Source organism: Sabethes cyaneus, chromosome 3 (assembly GCF_943734655.1).
Source record: "Sabethes cyaneus chromosome 3, idSabCyanKW18_F2, whole genome shotgun sequence".
NCBI lineage: Eukaryota > Metazoa > Arthropoda > Insecta > Diptera > Culicidae > Sabethes > Sabethes cyaneus.
The window spans coordinates 192,037,007-192,053,908 of record NC_071355.1 but is presented as its reverse complement, the minus strand read 5'-3'; the positions used below and the strand labels follow the sequence as shown (position 1 = coordinate 192,053,908).

Below are 16,902 nucleotides of genomic sequence, written 5' to 3'. Positions count from 1 at the left end.
AGTGTGATCCACAGTAGCACGACCCTAAAAAAACCTGCCTGGTATTACCTCGCGAAATCTCTCTCTGAGCTGAGAACGCTGCGGTATCTCCAGCAATTCAGTCGATAGTCTTCTTCGGCCCACTTTTTTATGGTTTCTCCTCCAACAAATCCTGCAAATTACCCAATGAAGTGCTGTCGCTAGTAATTGCGTACTATTTTTGAGGAGTTCTATCGGGAGTCGATTTTTTTCGATGGCTTTGTTAGTCTTTAATTGTCTGATTTCCCGCTGGATATTCTAGGTGTTCTAGTTCTTCAAAATCTTTGTCCTCCGTCTGACACTTTTCTTTCTCTGAATCCTGGTCAGCTTATTCCGCGCTCGTGGATACCTTGCGTATCCTGCCATGTCCATCTTTAAGGGTCGAAATACCTTACTATAACCAACGCGCATATGTTTGACGCGCATGGTTTAACAGTGAAACAATTTTGCTACTAAAAAAGAAGAAAAAGTTGCATATTAAATTAAGAGAAAGTAGGCTACCTTCCGACGAATTGGCATATAGACAAGTTCAAGACGCTTTTAAATCCAGAAACAGCGCACAACATAGACTTTACAAGTTGCAAAGAGACATAATGTCAAACCCGACGACTTTCTGGACATATATCAACTCGAAGCGCCAGGACAAAGGACTACCGGTAAATGATACGTTTAAAGATAAGAAAACCGAAAATCCTTCTGAAGCCTTTGAGGTGTTCCTTGAGTACTTTAAAAACGTTATTAATCATAATCCATAGTCAGGAAACTTTGCGGTTCCATCATCAGATTCAACACAAGCTACATTCCGGAACTGTCGTTACCGGACGTTCGAAATGCGATTTCATCATCGTTAGTTACAGACTCATTTCCAAAGCTATGGAGAATTTCACACATCATACCGATTCATAAGACAGGTTCTAAGCTTCCGGTGAAAAATTACAGAGGGATTCTCATTCTCGAAGCCATACCAAACACGTTTGAATCTATGGTATATGAGCAGATGTATCGTGTGATTGAAACAAAAATTCAAGTTTTCAACGTGGTTTCCTTAAAAAACGTTCAACGGCTACGAATTTGGCAGAATTTGACTCGAGAACTGCGCAATGGATGATGGGTGATATGTCAAAGGCTTTTGATGTAATTAATATAGATGCGATTACACCTGTACTACCAAAATAGCGGAACGAATCTACAGTGGATAGGTGATTATTTAAGAAACCGATCGCAATATGTCAAGATCAATAAGAGTAAAACAGTATCGTTTCCGGTTTGGTCTGGTGTGCTTCAAGGGAGCCATCTTGGGCCTTTGCTTTACGTAGCGATCATGAATGAGCTGCCTGAACTTCTTCGTGGTGTTTACGTCTTAATTTATGCCGACGATGTGAAGATTTTTGAATAAAAATGTAAAATACTTGAAGGATTGTCGTACACTTCAGCATAGCTTGGACGGCTTCATCGATTTTTGCAAAATGTTTGGTCTCAATGTGAATATGATGATGTGCAGCGTGGTATCGTGCTCCCGAAAACCAAATAAACTGTTGTTTGAGTATTTATTGGAAGATGACATAATACCACGAAGAGATAGTGTGCGTGTGATCTTGGAGTATAAATAGATAGCAAGTTTAACTTCGTTCGTCATGTTTAAAAGATAGTCGCAAAAGCAAATTCATTGTTTGACGTAATCAAACGCCTTAGCGGTCAACTGAATGACCCGTATACTATCACTTCTTTATACAATGGGCTAGTATGCAGTGATGTTGAATACACTAGTATAGTAAGACAACCATTCTATGAAGTGCATAAAATGCGAATTGAGCGAATTCAGAAAAAAATTGTACGTTATGTCCTAAGGAATTTAGAATGATCTGAAGAGATGCCAGATTACAAATCGTTATGCATGCTTATAAGAACGGAAAGCTTAGAAAGCAGACAGCGTACCATAGATGCTTTTTTCTTAAAGAATCTACTCTTAATGTATATGCCGGTTGTAGCCTTCGGGACCCGAACTCTGTGTACCAGAGTAAATAACGGACGGTGGAGTTTGGCTGTTTTGTTTTGATTTTTTATACTATCCCATGCTAATTGTGGGTGACGGAATACGCGGGTGACTAGATTTGGACAATGGAAACTGGCTGCGAGGGAATATTACAATGCGGCTTTCTGTCGCTACATACTCTCCAACCAAATGTATGTACAAAGTTTCGAGCAGCTGCAAAGAGCGCCTGTCTATACATTGCTTCTGTATCGATCTGGATGTTGATATCTCCGATGACAATCTTGTTGTCCCGTGACGAACAGCTTTCGTACGTTGCCTCCAGCTGCACCTATAACGCTTCATTCTCGGCATCGGATCTACTTTTGTGTGTACAGACCGATCCTTTTTTTCTACCGCAGTCACACCAACGTGTATTCAAGTTCACACCGTCCGTTTAGTGATGGAATACGAACGCTATGCATACCACAACTGGCAGTTTGCTCAGTCAAACGCCGATTGCACGCAGTAGAACGAACGCGTACTAAAGCTTTTTAACATTTTCGTTTCGATCAAGTTGCCTTTACCGTTTGGAGCAGCGAATGACTGCAAAACAGTCAAATGACTGGCAATCGCCATCACCACGCTAACGAAAAGCAACCGCACAATCGTATGATTCAATACTACAAAACAAAACAACCACTGCATGTGCCTGGAAGAAGTCGGTCGGACTCCGTCCAATACAAACGAATATTTTGCTTGCGTCGGACCGATGTCCGGGTGACAAACTATGACTGTGAGCAGCCGATTTAGAGACAAAAAGAGAAACGAAAAAATACGTCACCGTTTGCTTCCAGTCAGTTTGCAGTTTATATTCTCTAAGCGCAAAGCAAAACGGGAGATTGACTGTTTGCTTTTGCTGAGATGCCGCATGAATTGTAAGACGGCAGCAGCGTAAGCGGCAGATTGACTGGATTCAAAAAACAGTCAAATGATCGTTCAAAAAGCGGAGTTTGAATGCGGAAAAATCGCATTCACGGCAGTCACATTCAACTTGCGATCCCTTTTCAAGCCCTGGTGTACAGTGCATGTTCATGATAGTGTAGTTGAAGAGCGCTTGACTGTAAACCCGTTCTCAGCTCGTTGGTCCCTCCACCCTCCCATTCCTATGAAATTAGGCCTAGCTGCTACGGATGCTTCACACCTTTTCGCTCTTACGACAGATGTGATGCGGATACCCTGTGCCTCGATACTGGTTTTTCGAGGTTCTAACTGTTTGAATTTCCCACCCATGAAATTGAGCGGTCTACAGTTCCAGATACCAAGCATCCATTCCATGTCCTTATTTCGTCACCTTTGTCCATGCCAAATGTTCCGAGTCGTATTTTCTTGAATGTTCATTGTTCATTGTCGTCGTCGTCGTCGTCAGCAGCATAAAGCCAGGGTGGCTCGCGCTGGTTCAAGCAGTCGTCTGTATTCAACTGGATCTTGGGCCACTCGTCGTCAATTTCTCAGTCGTCGCAGAAGTCGCAAATAACTTTCGACATAGTCTAGCTATCTTGCACGTTGAGCCCCTCTGTTCCTGCTGCCGGTGGGGCTGTTGAAGATAACTGTTTTCGTCGCACTGTCGTCCGGCATCCTTATGACGTGTCCGGCCCAGCGTAGCCTATCGACTTTCGTCAGATGTACGATTAGAATCTCTCCAAGCAGTGCTTGGAGCACGTGATTCAAACGCCTCCGTCACTTTCCGCCTTCAGTTTGTACTCCGCCAGATGTTATCCGCAGCACCTCCTGCTCCAACACGACAAGGGTACAGCGTCCGTCAGCACTGAGCAGCGTCGCAGCTTGAGGTCCATAAACAACTACCGGTTTGATAAAGGTTTTGTAGGGTGTCGTAACGGTTTGCAAAGGGCAAAGTAAGGCCGATTTGCTCGTTGAATGTGCCGTTGGATCTCCTTACTAATGTTGTTATCCGCGGTCATCAGCGATCCCAAATACACAAATTCATGTAACACTTCTAATTCGACACCGTCGACGGTAACCTTCCGTGGGAGGCGCGCGTATGTTTCCTTTGAGCCTCTTCCTTTCTTGTATTTAGCTTTCGGCGCATTTATTTTTAGCCAAATTCTCCTAGATTCCGCCTTTAGTCTAGTGTAGATTTCCTCCGGCGTCTTAAAGTTCCTGCTTATGATATCAAAATCATCTGCAATACCTTCCAATGAGTTGAATACCCTTGGTGAAAATTGTGCCTCTAGGTTTGATGCCCGTTCGTCGGATCACCTTCTCAAGAGCGATGTTGAACAGCATGCTGGATAAGTCGTCACCTTGTCTCAACCCTCACCGCGTCTCAAAGGAACTCGAGAGTGTCCCCGAGAAAAACACTCACGAAACACATCACTCGATTCAATGCAGCTCTGATCAGTCGCGTCATTTCATGCGAAAATCCGTATTCGTGTATTATCTGCCATAGCTGGTCACAATCGAATGTATCGTATGCTGCTTTGAAATCAATGAAGATGTGATGTGTGGGCAGGTTGTATTTTCGACATTTCTGCAAGATCTGTCAGATGGTGAAAATTTAGTCCGTAGTGGTCCCATGAAGCCCGCCTGATAGTTACCTACGAAATATGTTGCTATCGATGACATCCGGCGAAACACGATCTGGGAAAGTATCTTATAAGCCGACGTCTATATTAGATCGATAACTGGGAAAGTGAGAAAGATAGAGAGTGAGTGAAAAAGAGTGACAGAGAAAAGAGAGAAAGTGTGTGTATATATCTATACCTATAAAGAAGGATTTCTGTCTGTCTGTCTGTCTGTCTGTCTGTCTGTCTGTCTGTCTGTCCTGTGTTCTTTATAGAATCAAAAACTACTGAACCAATCGGCTTGAAAATTTGCATGTAGAGGTTTTTGGGGCCAGGAAAGGTTTTAGTGATGGTTAGAGACCCCTCCCCCCACTAAGAGGGGGGGCTCCCATACAAATGAAACACAAATTTCTGCATAACTCGAGAACTAATCAAGCAAATAGAACCAAATTTGGCATGTGGGTGTTTTCGGTGACAAGAATTTATTCTAGGGTAATTTGAGACCCCTTCCCTCTTTATAAGGGGAATTATAACTCCTCTCCCCTTTAAGAGGGGGGGGGTTTCCATACAAATTTCCTCATAACTCGAGAACTAATCAAGCAAATGGAACCAAATTTGGCATGTGAAGGTTTTCGAGGGCAAGAAAATTTTCTATGTTGAATTAGGACCCCTCCTCACTTTAAGAGGGGGGGCTCCTGTACAAATGAAATACCAATTTCCTCATAACTCGAGAACTAATCAAGCAAATGGAACCAAATTTGGCATGTGTGTGTTTTTGAAGACAAAATTTTTTTCTATGATGAATTGGGACCCCTCCCCACTTTAAGAGGGGGGGGGGCTCCTATACAAACGAAATACAAATTTCCTTATAACTCGAGAGCTAATCCAGCAAATGGAACCAAATTTGGCATGTAGGTGTTTTTGGAGGCAAGAATGTTTTCTATGATGAATAAGAACCTCTCCCCACTTTAGGAGGGGGGGCTCCTATACAAATGAAATACAAATTTCCTCATAACTCGAGAACTAATCAAGCAAATAGAACCAAATTTGGCATGTGGGTGTTTTCGGTGACAAGAATTTATTCTATGGTAAATTGAGACCCCTCCCTCTTTATAAGGGGAATTGTAACTCCTCTCCCCTTTAAGAGGGGGGGCTTCCATACAAATTTCCTCATAACTCGAGAACTAATCAAGCAAATGGAACCAACTTTGGCATGTGAAGGTTTTCGAGGGCAAGAAAATTTTCTATGGTGAATTAGGACCCCTCCCCACTCTAAGAGGGGGGGCTCCTGTACAAATGAAATACAAATTTCCTCCTAACTCGAGAACTAATCAAGCAAATAGAACAACATTTGGCATGTGGGTGTTTTTTTTGGTGACAAGAATTTATTCTATGGTGAATTGAGACCCCTCCCCTCTTTATAAGAGGAATTATAACTCCTCTCCCCTTTAAGAGGGGGGACTTCCATACAAATTTCCTCATAACTCGAGAACTAATCAAGCAAATGCAACCAAATTTGGCATGTGAAGGTTTTCGAGAGCGAGAAAATTTTCTATGGTGAATTAGGACCCCTCCCCACTTTAAGAGGAGGGGCTCCTGTACAAATGAAATACAAATTTCCTCATAACTCGAGAACTAATCAAGCGAATTGAACCAAATTTGGCATGTGTGTGTTTTTGGAGACAATTTTTTTTTCAATGATGAATTGGGACCCCTCCCCACTTTAGGAGGGGGGGTCCTATACAAACGAAATACAAATTTCCTCATAACTCGAGAACTAATCAAGCAAATGGAACCAAATTTGGCATGTGAGAGTTTTAGATGGCAGAATTTTTTTTCTGTGGTGTATTACGACCCCTTTCCCTTTTAAGAGGGTGGGCTCCCATACAAATGAAATACAAATTTCCTTATAATTTGAGTACTAATCAAGCAAATGGAACCAAATTTGGCATGTAGGAGATTTTTGAGTCTTGAATTTATTTTATGATAGTTAGAGACCTTTCACCCCTGTGGTAGGGGGATATGGACTTGCATACAAATAAAACAGAATTTTTTGCGAAACTCAAAAACTAATCCAACTCGAGAAATTCGAGACTCTTCCATAAAACATTAATCAATAACAAGACCACAAAAACTATCTATAGTAACACTAGATCATTCAGGACGAGCCGGTCGCGAGTGTTGCCGGTGACCCGCCGTCGGAAGCGCCGCCCACTGGGGGGCTTGCAAAACTCGAGAAGTGACAAAGATCATCCGAGATTCATGATTTATGTACAACACAGGTTAATTTGTGGCAATACGAAGTTTGTCGGGTCAGCTAGTATATATATATATATATATATATATATATATATATATATATATATATATATATATGTGTGTGTGTGTGTGTGTGTGTGTGTGTGTGTGTGTGTGTGTGTGTGTGTGTGTGTGTGTGTGTGTGTGTGTGTGTGTGTGTGTGTGTGTGTGTGTGTGTGTGTGTGTGTGTGTGTGTGTGTGTGTGTGTGTGTGTGTGTGTGTGTGTGTGTGTGTGTGTGTGTGTGTGTGTGTGTGTGTGTGTGTGTGTGTGTGTGTGTGTGTGTGTGTGTGTGTGAATGATGAATAAAACCGTTTGCGTTATTTCATTACGAATGACTAGTTTCAGAATTCTTTCCGCGTTATCACCATCCCTACTAGCACAGTTGTTGTAAACTAGTTGTAACCGATTAATGACTAATTTCAGGCATAAATAGGTTGCAGCAACCAGAAATATGACAAAAATTGTGCTACTTGGGATGTTTCTGAAATTTAAATTCCATTTTAATCTCCTCATGGATTTGATCAAACTACCGAATTTTTCCTAACATAGCTCTCATTCCCTTACATGTTTTAGAATATTATTCGCGGAATTAAGGAGTGGCTAAAAGAGGGGGCTAAGGCCCCTCATCCCCTAGAAATATCGACTCAGTTTTTTACACTTTAAAATAACTATAGCTATAAAATTATTGGTAATAAAAACTGGAGTGCCATTTTTAATTGAATCGTTTTTATAAGATTCCTTGCTTTAACGTGCATTTAATTTTAGTGTGCCGACGAAATAAAATGGTCGAAAAAATGCTAGAGGCTTCAGCCCCCACTAGAAATGAATGCTAGTGCTGCCAATGGAGACGATCTTTTCTTTTTACCGTTTTACTTAAACTGTGAATGAGAACTGCATAGAAATGGATCTGTTTTCAATGACCAATGTAGGTCATAAAAGTCATCATAAGTGTGTAATAAAACTCCGATTGTTACATGGGATCACATCACACTTTGGGCGTTTCCTTCCAGTTGCCTTCTCCTTGTTCTGAAGAAAAAATAATATTTAGGGCATTGGATGATATTTTTGTCATACTTCTAATTTCTGTGAACACTCTGTTTTCGTGTTACCTTTACCTGAAGAACCCAGTCACCACCACGAAACGAATGTGCAACCATAGTGGTGGATGTATATTGGTAAGAATTAGTAATGGTTTTCCCCTAGGATGCGGAGAACAGAGGGTAGGCCCAAAACAGAAACAGGCTCCCAAAACAGAAACTGTATGGAATTATTTGTTTGGCTATTCGTAACTTGCTCATGTGTGTTTTGGCCATTTGTGATTCGATCATTCGTGCTTCGGCCATTCGCGATTCGGTCATTCGGTGTTTCGTCCATTTGTAGGTTATCCGATTCGCCCTATATATATTTTTTAACTGAGTCGATTGGACCTAACGGAGGATTGCATAACGTTTGTTATATATCACTTTAGTTGATTTTTTCGGTGACAATAAAAACTATGATACTTTTAGTGGACGTTTCGACAGTCATTTATAGTCATGGATTAGGCCTAAAACGTAACGTTTATTATGCATACATTACGTTACGCCTTCAGGACATTATGTCCATCGTCCCTTATGCTCATCGTCCATTATGCCAAACATCCGCATGCCTAACGTCCGTATGCCTATGTTCCGTATGTTTCATCTACTGTAGTTGTAGTTTAAATATTAGCATTTCCGCAAGATGATCCTATTTTCAACGTTTTAATCTCTTCATCCATCGGTCGATTTAAAATCCTACTAAATTCAAACAGCATGAGGTATAATTATCTCTCCACCTCATAATAAAGGTCGACTTATCACGGTGAATTGAAGCCGCCTTTCTCTCGATTTAATCATACAAGCATTCTGTTCCCAAACTAGCGTACCCAAAGTCCGTACACCCGAAGCGACGTAACACTAAACATTATTGCAACTTTCTGCCCTTCATCATTATCATTATTACACGATGTTGTAACCTCTGGTGAAGTCCCGGTATGGTGGTGCGCCATACCGAAACTAAATACATGCTCCTATTAACCCACTTACTCTACGGCAGTCTATCAGGATATAAGAGTTGATTCTCGCCTTGCGCATCCCGTGCCAGGTTCATCGATGGCAGCTCAGGTCAGAGTGTAAGGGCAACGTCTTTCTCGTTCGACTCCGCAGCTGCTGATGCTGCTGCTGCTACTGACGATGATGATGATGATGACGGCAAATGGTGGCGCCAACAGGGATGGCCCACAGAGCGGGTAATTTAATTACTCGATAAAAATCCAATACATGTTGCTTTTAATTGAACCCATCTCCCGTTTCATAGCGGGTGGTTGGTTGGTAGCTAGTATGTAGAGACGATTGAACAGTGATGTTCAGTGAACATGTTCCAGCAGCAGCATAGGAGAGATTGATTTTTTTTTCGTTTCAATCCCTTTCTTCTTCACCTTATCGGTTTAGTATTTGTTGTCTTCGCGGGAGGATTTCCGAGGGGTGGGTTGATTCTCATTCGCGGGAGGAAGTGGAATGGTTGACATCCTCTGCTGCCTGGTAGGTTGACTTTACTTCTGCGGCAGTTTCCACCACATCAGCGCCGACCGGATGTTAATCGATTCCAAAGCTGAATGCTGGGTTCCTAAGGGTAACGTTCACCAGTAGACTGGCCTGGTTTTTTGAAAAGTTAGGACGCAACGAAAATGAGAATTATATATCAGAAATAACAGAGATGCTACTTTTATCAGAGATAAATTCACAAAAATCGGATCGGTCTCTGCCTTCGCTACACTGACGATTGGAATCTTCTGTCGACGTTTTGAACCCGAGTCGATGATGAGGCGTTAGAGCTTGGATCCAATGAATCCAATTAGCCGCCCATCGTAGGTTATTTTTCGTCACCATTATGGAACGGTTTCAAATTTGCCAGAGGCAATCAATGACTTACATAGGAGTTCCCAGTAGATTCGCATCACACTGAAATCTAACTTTAATCTTTCGTTTTTCTCTATTTTATCGCAGCGGCATCATCGAGTGCAAGGAACCGATCGAGGTGGTCAGCTACAAAATCGGTGTGTGCAAGGTATCACCGAAGGGTAAAGAATGCACCACCGTCTTCCAGAAGCTGGGCTTCAACGGTAACAGCAGCGTGGTCCTGTGCAAACCACGAACCGGTCGGATGCATCAGATTCGTGTACATCTGCAATATCTCGGTAAGTGCCACTCGGTGACGGAAACGGATGATTTTTGCTTAACGGTGGAAAATTTTCCGTAGGTTTTCCGGTAGTGAACGATCCACTATATAATCATGAAGTGTTCGGTCCGGCCAAAGGACGAGGCGGTGACATCGGCGGCAAAAGCGATGAACAGCTGGTGAAGGATCTGATCAACATTCACAATGCAGAAAATTGGCTTGGAATCGATGGCGATTCGGAACTTTCGATGTTCAAACCAATGAAGAATGACTTAGATGACGGAAAAGGTAACGGAAACTGATAGTATTTTTTTCTAGAAGAACATGCACTCTATGTCTTTCTCTATCTGTTTGTCCTGTATGGAAGGTCCAATCCTAAGTGACGATGACTCGGAAAGTGTTTCCCGTGAAGCTTCACCCTGCTCGGAAAGTCCACGTCCAGTTTCGCTGGGTAGCGAGAGCCCGAACGAGAACATGTGCGCCTCGATTCTGGCACCCAACTCGTTGAATGTCGTCGGAAGTGCCAACACCGGCAGTAGCAACAGCAGCAGTTCCGCCACTCTCAACACGAGACTGCAGTCGCAAAAGGTAATTAAATATTTAATTTGGCCACTCCGGCGTGTTTGGTTGTTGTTTTATGTGCCGACCGATGGCATTTGCATCCGCTCCGGTTGGGTTGTGCAAGCAAACTGGTATAAAATATGCGCGCTTCCTACTAGACATAGTCCTGAACATCCCGACCGCTTGTCTGCTATCATTTCGTATGTCTTGTAAATTGCACAAACGTATCTGTTGGGGCTGTACGTTATCGCCCGAATGAGAAACATTTTGCACTTTTCAGCATGGAATGAAACAATGGCGAAACTACACCGCAACGAGTCCTTTGGCTTCTTCAGATTTGAAAAGTGTCTCTCAACGGAGCACTGCGTACTTGCTGCACTTCAAGTGGGTACTATTTGCATCGTTTGTCTTTAGCAAACACATACACACGATTAGGTGAATGCACCGGTGCCGTAGTCTTTACTTGGCTCCGCCAATGGTGGAAAAACTGTACGGCAGATAGTTGATGTTATTTTAGAAATTTAATTACAAATTATAATAGGTTCTGCAGAAGCAGACACTTTTGTGCTTATTGTTAGCTGGTGTCTTCTTCCGTGACTGGACGCCATGATGAAGTTTCAGGCATACGGATGGTACGCCTGGGTTATGCAATAATATTCCATCCCACTAAGGCACGGGGAGCAATGAATATAAATTTTATGAACACCTTTGCGTGAATCACCAACTGTTTGCTTGGTGTTTGGTGCATGTCACGTGTTGATTGTTGTTGGCTTAACCAATTAATTTAATGATTCTGCATATAACGAACCTAACGATTAAGAATTAATCAACCAGTTCAAAACTATGGGGTTCAGAATTCATGATCAGTTTAATTCCCATCAAAAGAATAGAACCACCTCTGAACTCCACCCCCTTTTCCGACTCATGATAAATTGGCCATTGAGCTATTGACATCACAAACAGCACTTTCATTACTGCTTTTCAAACAAAAATAAAAAATGAAAATGTTTTCAAACTGCCATTAAATCTGGGCCAACACGGGAATAGCACGAATGAATGGAGGAAATTTAACACCAAACTGTGGTGGTGTTGCAGCCGCCAGCTCGATGAAAGCTCGTGAAAATGGATAGTTTTCGATGGAGCTAACTACTTCGTGGTCGAGGGCTACCGGAGGGAAAGGGGGACGGAAAAATCCATATGTTTACAGTACAAATCATTTTCGATTCAATGCCAAAAGAGCCGAAAAGAGCATGTGTGCGTGTATGTTTACACAGTTTTCGTTATACAATAGCACCATTTAGCAGGATCATGAAACGATTCATAACGTAAAACGATCCGGATATCATACGAATAATAAAATTCTACGGAAAAAGTGTTACCTTGCTTACACTCATGCTGAGTAATTATTTTTTACGGAACAATATTGCTGTGTTTCACTGAATATTATATCGATTTCACTTTAAGACGGGAACGGTGAAATTTTTATTAACGTATTCTAATTTCCTGCTATTTGGATGTTGATTGTTGGCTACCATGAGTTATGAGTTTCTAAAGTTCAAATGATAGCTTTTTTACAGTTTTGACGTGGGACTTCCTGATCGATTTTCGATTCGATTCAATTTCAATCGAATGTGTTAGGGATGTGCACTACAGCCGTAGTGTTTTGTTGTAATATGTTTCTATATGATACGCGCATGTTGCCATTTCATTGGAAGACCAGTGAAAAGAGAATGTATTGTGTTGTGGCAAGGAAGTGCTACTGATAAATTGAGATTAATTCGATAAAATGTCTTCAACGTAGGAGAGCGTAGGAGGTTGGTAATAAATACAATCCTTGATTTCTGTAACGTAACAGAACAGCAGTTGCTTTGTTCTTAATTTTGTTAAATTGTTCCAAATGTAATGTATATTAAGGCTAAGCGCGATTTACATCTACAAACCCAATGCGTGCTGTGATCTTTATATGCAATGCTTTGAAAAACATGAACTGAAAGGATGTTTCCCTGATACTACTACCGGGCTGTAAACAGTGAGTTTGGAAGACGTAAATACCCAGTGATTGATATCTTCTCTCTTTCGCTAAAACGTTTACGGTAAAATGTTCACGTTTTGCTTTGCTGAAAGGCAAAGGAGAAATTAGTTCGTTTATGTGCTCTAAATACTCACAAATTTCTTCTAGGTTTTACGGTCGCAACATTCAGTTGGGTACATTTTTTGCAATAACTTGTTCAACCAGTAGCGTGAATGTTGTTTGTAAATTGACTAGTAAACGCAGAGTTTATTTATTGAATGTTGGCTGTGCAAGGCGCTAGAAGCTACAGTTTGATTTAAAACTTGGCGGACTATTAAAACAGAGCTTACATTAAATCTATCAAAATTTGGTACCAGTTGGGAAACCACAAGTTAGACCGTCTTCAGCCACGAACCCAGATTTGACGCAGGCCGAATTGTGTTCCATCGTTTAAAATATTTAAAGAGTGGAATTCACAGATTTGTCTATACAGAAATCTATAGGAATGTCCATAGTATCAACATTAGGCGGAGGGACTATTCCTACAGGTACATTCGCAGTCCTACGTCAAGCCTGAGTGTGTGTCCTTAGACGCAGACCTTTTCACTTTCGGTTATTACAGGAAAAGCAATAACTCAAAATTTTCGTCAAAAGATCGTTGGCAAAAGAATGTTTTGATGATGAAAGCAGCTGCAGGCCTTTAATATATAAATTAGAAAGAGGAGAAGTCCAAGCACACTGCCTTGAGGTACACCAGATACTGAAAACACAGGAGTTGGGCTGTTGAGATCTTCAAGCGCTTTCCAAACTTTGTCTGAACTGAAAATTACACAAGTGATAGATTAATACTATGGAAATTAAGGGGGCATAGTACTTTTTCAATTTGTAAAAACCGAAATTTTTTTTATTGATTAGGCCATTACAAATATTTTATAAAGTTTTTGTCCTTCCGGCTTTGGGCCACTGAAGGAGGGTGGGGGGGGGTTGTGTTTTGAAAAAAAAAACAAAATATTGATTTTAGGCATTTTTACTTAAAGTTTAAACGTGAAAACCAAATCTATTCTTGTTGTTAATATAAACGTTATTATTTTCCATGCAAAAATCTACGAAAAAATACAAAAACGAAAGAAAAAATTTTCGGCCGATTTTCGGAAATTGTTTTGTGCTAGAAGTATAACTCAACTCGCACACTCATTTTTCGAGTTTTTCAGGCTGTAGAACCCACAGAAAATTGATTTTATGACAAAAAATTAACTTATATCCTACAAATTATTTTTTTGCCCCCCAATTTTTCAAGTCAATTTCCAAGAGGGGGGGGGGGGTGACAAAAAGTTTTGAAATTATTTGCAATGGCCTTATTTCGAAAGATTAACATTTTGACCATATGTGTTTGAAGTGGTTTGGAAGAATTCCAAATATTGACAAAGTTACAGCTAATACCGCGCATGTCATGTTTTGAATGCAAGAAACCTGATTCGATTGGCTTTTCGTATTATCGAGGAATAAATTTTTGAAATAAGGCAAAAAAATGATGTAAAAAGTATTATGCCCCCTTAAGCTGTATCCGATTCACTTTTGGTAAAGACATATTTTACAAAGATTGCTTCGAAAATGTCGAAGCTATGAGGGGTCCACCATGTTTGCTTAAAACGCCAAGACTTGTCTAGGTAGACTAGTGTTTTTAGTTGAGTTATAGCACTCAGGGTGAATCACGAAGAGCAAGTAACATTTGATTAGCTGTGTCGGCATATGAACGTCGATTGTCTCATTCAATGTCCGTAAAAATACCGTTCACATGTCATAACCACATGCAGTGATCGAAAAAATTAGGAGCCCTCCATGAAGGCGAATCTAAAACGCATTCAGCGCGTACAGTTTTACCCTTGGTAGTATTTTTTTATCAGTCAGCCCATCGACATGACTACTGAACTGCTGACAGTGTTCGTCTTTGTCAGTTTTCTACCCTGCAAAACAATTCATTCATGAATTGCAGTGCTAAATGATTGCCCGACTAACCTGTCAGTCAATTTTCTTGCGCTTGACTGATATTTTAAATCTCAAAGTTTAGTTTTTAAGGTGCTTGCTTTTTAAAATCATGTGTTGGTATTAATAAGAAGAATAAGAATAAGAATAAGGTGCTTGCTTTTTAAAATCAACCAAAATATGGCTAAAGAAATTTAAATAAAACTTCGGAGCAATGTTTACGTTTAAACGTAAACTTGTAACTTCGTTTGCCGTTGCCGGCAGTTCAAAATGAACTAATGATTCACATTTGATTTTATTCACTATTGTCGAGAATGAATGAATGTGGAGAATATGAACGCAAGTGATTCTCTCGAATTGTTGGCAATGCTGAGTTCATTCCATCTGTACTAGTAGCAGCAATGAGCGAGCAGTATATTGCATCAATTCAAGCGTATTGCATAAATTGAATATACCTAGAGCAACATGTGAAAAGGGCCTATGTGGAATGTGGAAAAGAGATTCTCTTTACGTCTCCTCTTCTCCGCCTTTTGACAAGATTATTGCAACTATATGGATCGAGCGACACAGCATCTTAATACATCCGTATTAAGTTCAAATGCTGGTCAATTCGTTACGGTCACGACGGAAATTTCATGGCTGCCGACATCAACCTCAGCTACGATTCCGTGAAGACAAGTTTATCATACTCACATCTAGATAATAGTAAACATAGGCGAGCAATTTCAGTCCATAAATCTCTGACGTTCTGATAGTACCTAGAGGGTACACGATCGGGTACACACTTGATAGACACTAGAAAATGGTTTTATTGACCCGCCAAAAAGGTCAAAAACTTCTGAGAAAAAATGAAGCTAAAATGGAGATTATTTTAAGATCAGTGGTGCTCAGACATAGGCATGGTACGAGCCTTATCCGATCGCCCCATGTATGCCGTGGGCCGCAATGATCTCTGGTGATTGCTGCGCATAACAAAATTCAGATCCACAACATCACGAGGCATTTGCGACTAAACTGAGTGACTCCTGTGTAATTTACTCAGAATCCCGTTATTCCCAAAATCAGTCCGCGGGCCGCACTAATTATCTCGAAGGGCCGCGTTTTCGCCATCACTGTTCTAGACTATCGTGAGTTGAATAAAAAATTTCTAACTGATAAATTTCCTCTACCAAGAATTGACGATATTCTCGAAAAAAAATTTTCACCCGTTGGGAACATTTGTCTGGATTTCACTCGATTAGAATAGAGGATAATTCTAGACACATTACAGCACTCTCACTGCCTAAACACGGTCATTTTCAATTTAAACGGCCTTTTGGACTCAATATAAGCCCAATCAGCTTTCGGACAATGATGACGATCACCCTCAGCAGTTTAAACCCTGAACGTGCTTTTCTATATATTGATGATGTTATCCTCGTAGGTTGCGCAGTAAAGCATCATGTGAATAATCTAAATTAAATTTTTAAATATTTTAGTAGTAAAAACCTAAAGCTAAACCTTGTCAAACGTGGTTTCTTCCAAACAGAAGTAACATTTTTGGGACACAAAATTACAGATCATAATATTTTACCTCATAATTCCAAATTCGAAGTTATATTAAACTACACCTACTATCCTACACCTAAAACACTAATCAAGTTAGAAGCTTTGTAGCCTTCTGCAATTATTATAGAAAATTTATACCAAATTTTGTGCATGTATGTAAAAATGTTTTGTTAACATTAAGATATTGCAATACTCTGATTTCAGCAAACCACTTATACTAACAACAGATGCCTCTAACTATGCGTGCGGCGCTGTAGTCTCTCAATTATGATCTATCATCTCGTTCGCTAGTTGCGTGTTTACAGAAGGCAAACGAAACAATCACATCAACGATGAAGAATTAGCTGCAAACCCTATTTGTATGGACGAGAGCTCATCGTTAGAACTGATCATCGTTCACTTCTATATTTATTCGGAACTAGCTGACCCGACAAACTTCGTATTGCCACAAATTAACCTGTGTTGTACATAAATCATGAATCTCGGATGATCTTTGTCACTTCTCGAGTTTTGCAAGCCCCCCAGTGGGCGGCGCTTCCGACGGCGGGTCACCGGCAACACTCGCGACCGGCTCGTCCTGAATGATCTAGTGTTACTATAGATAGTTTTTGTGGTCTTGTTATTGATTAATGTTTTATGGAAGAGTCTCGAATTTCTCGAGTTGGATTAGTTTTTGAGTTTCGCAAAAATTTCTGTTTTATTTGTATGAGAGTCCATATCCCCCTACCAC

At 40.8% G+C, this 16,902-nt stretch overlaps 1 protein-coding gene across 1 annotated transcript in view; it reads left to right on the top strand.

Moving 5' to 3' along the window:
• Positions 1 to 16,902, top strand: part of LOC128744629 (pseudouridylate synthase RPUSD2) — a 510,683-nt gene that overhangs the window by 480,929 nt on the left and 12,852 nt on the right. Inside the window, exons 7-9 of the mRNA XM_053841783.1 lie at positions 9,898 to 10,088; positions 10,151 to 10,357; positions 10,437 to 10,657. Coding sequence (XP_053697758.1) covers positions 9,898 to 10,088; positions 10,151 to 10,357; positions 10,437 to 10,657 — 619 coding nt within the window. The remainder of the gene's footprint in view (positions 1 to 9,897; positions 10,089 to 10,150; positions 10,358 to 10,436; positions 10,658 to 16,902) is intronic.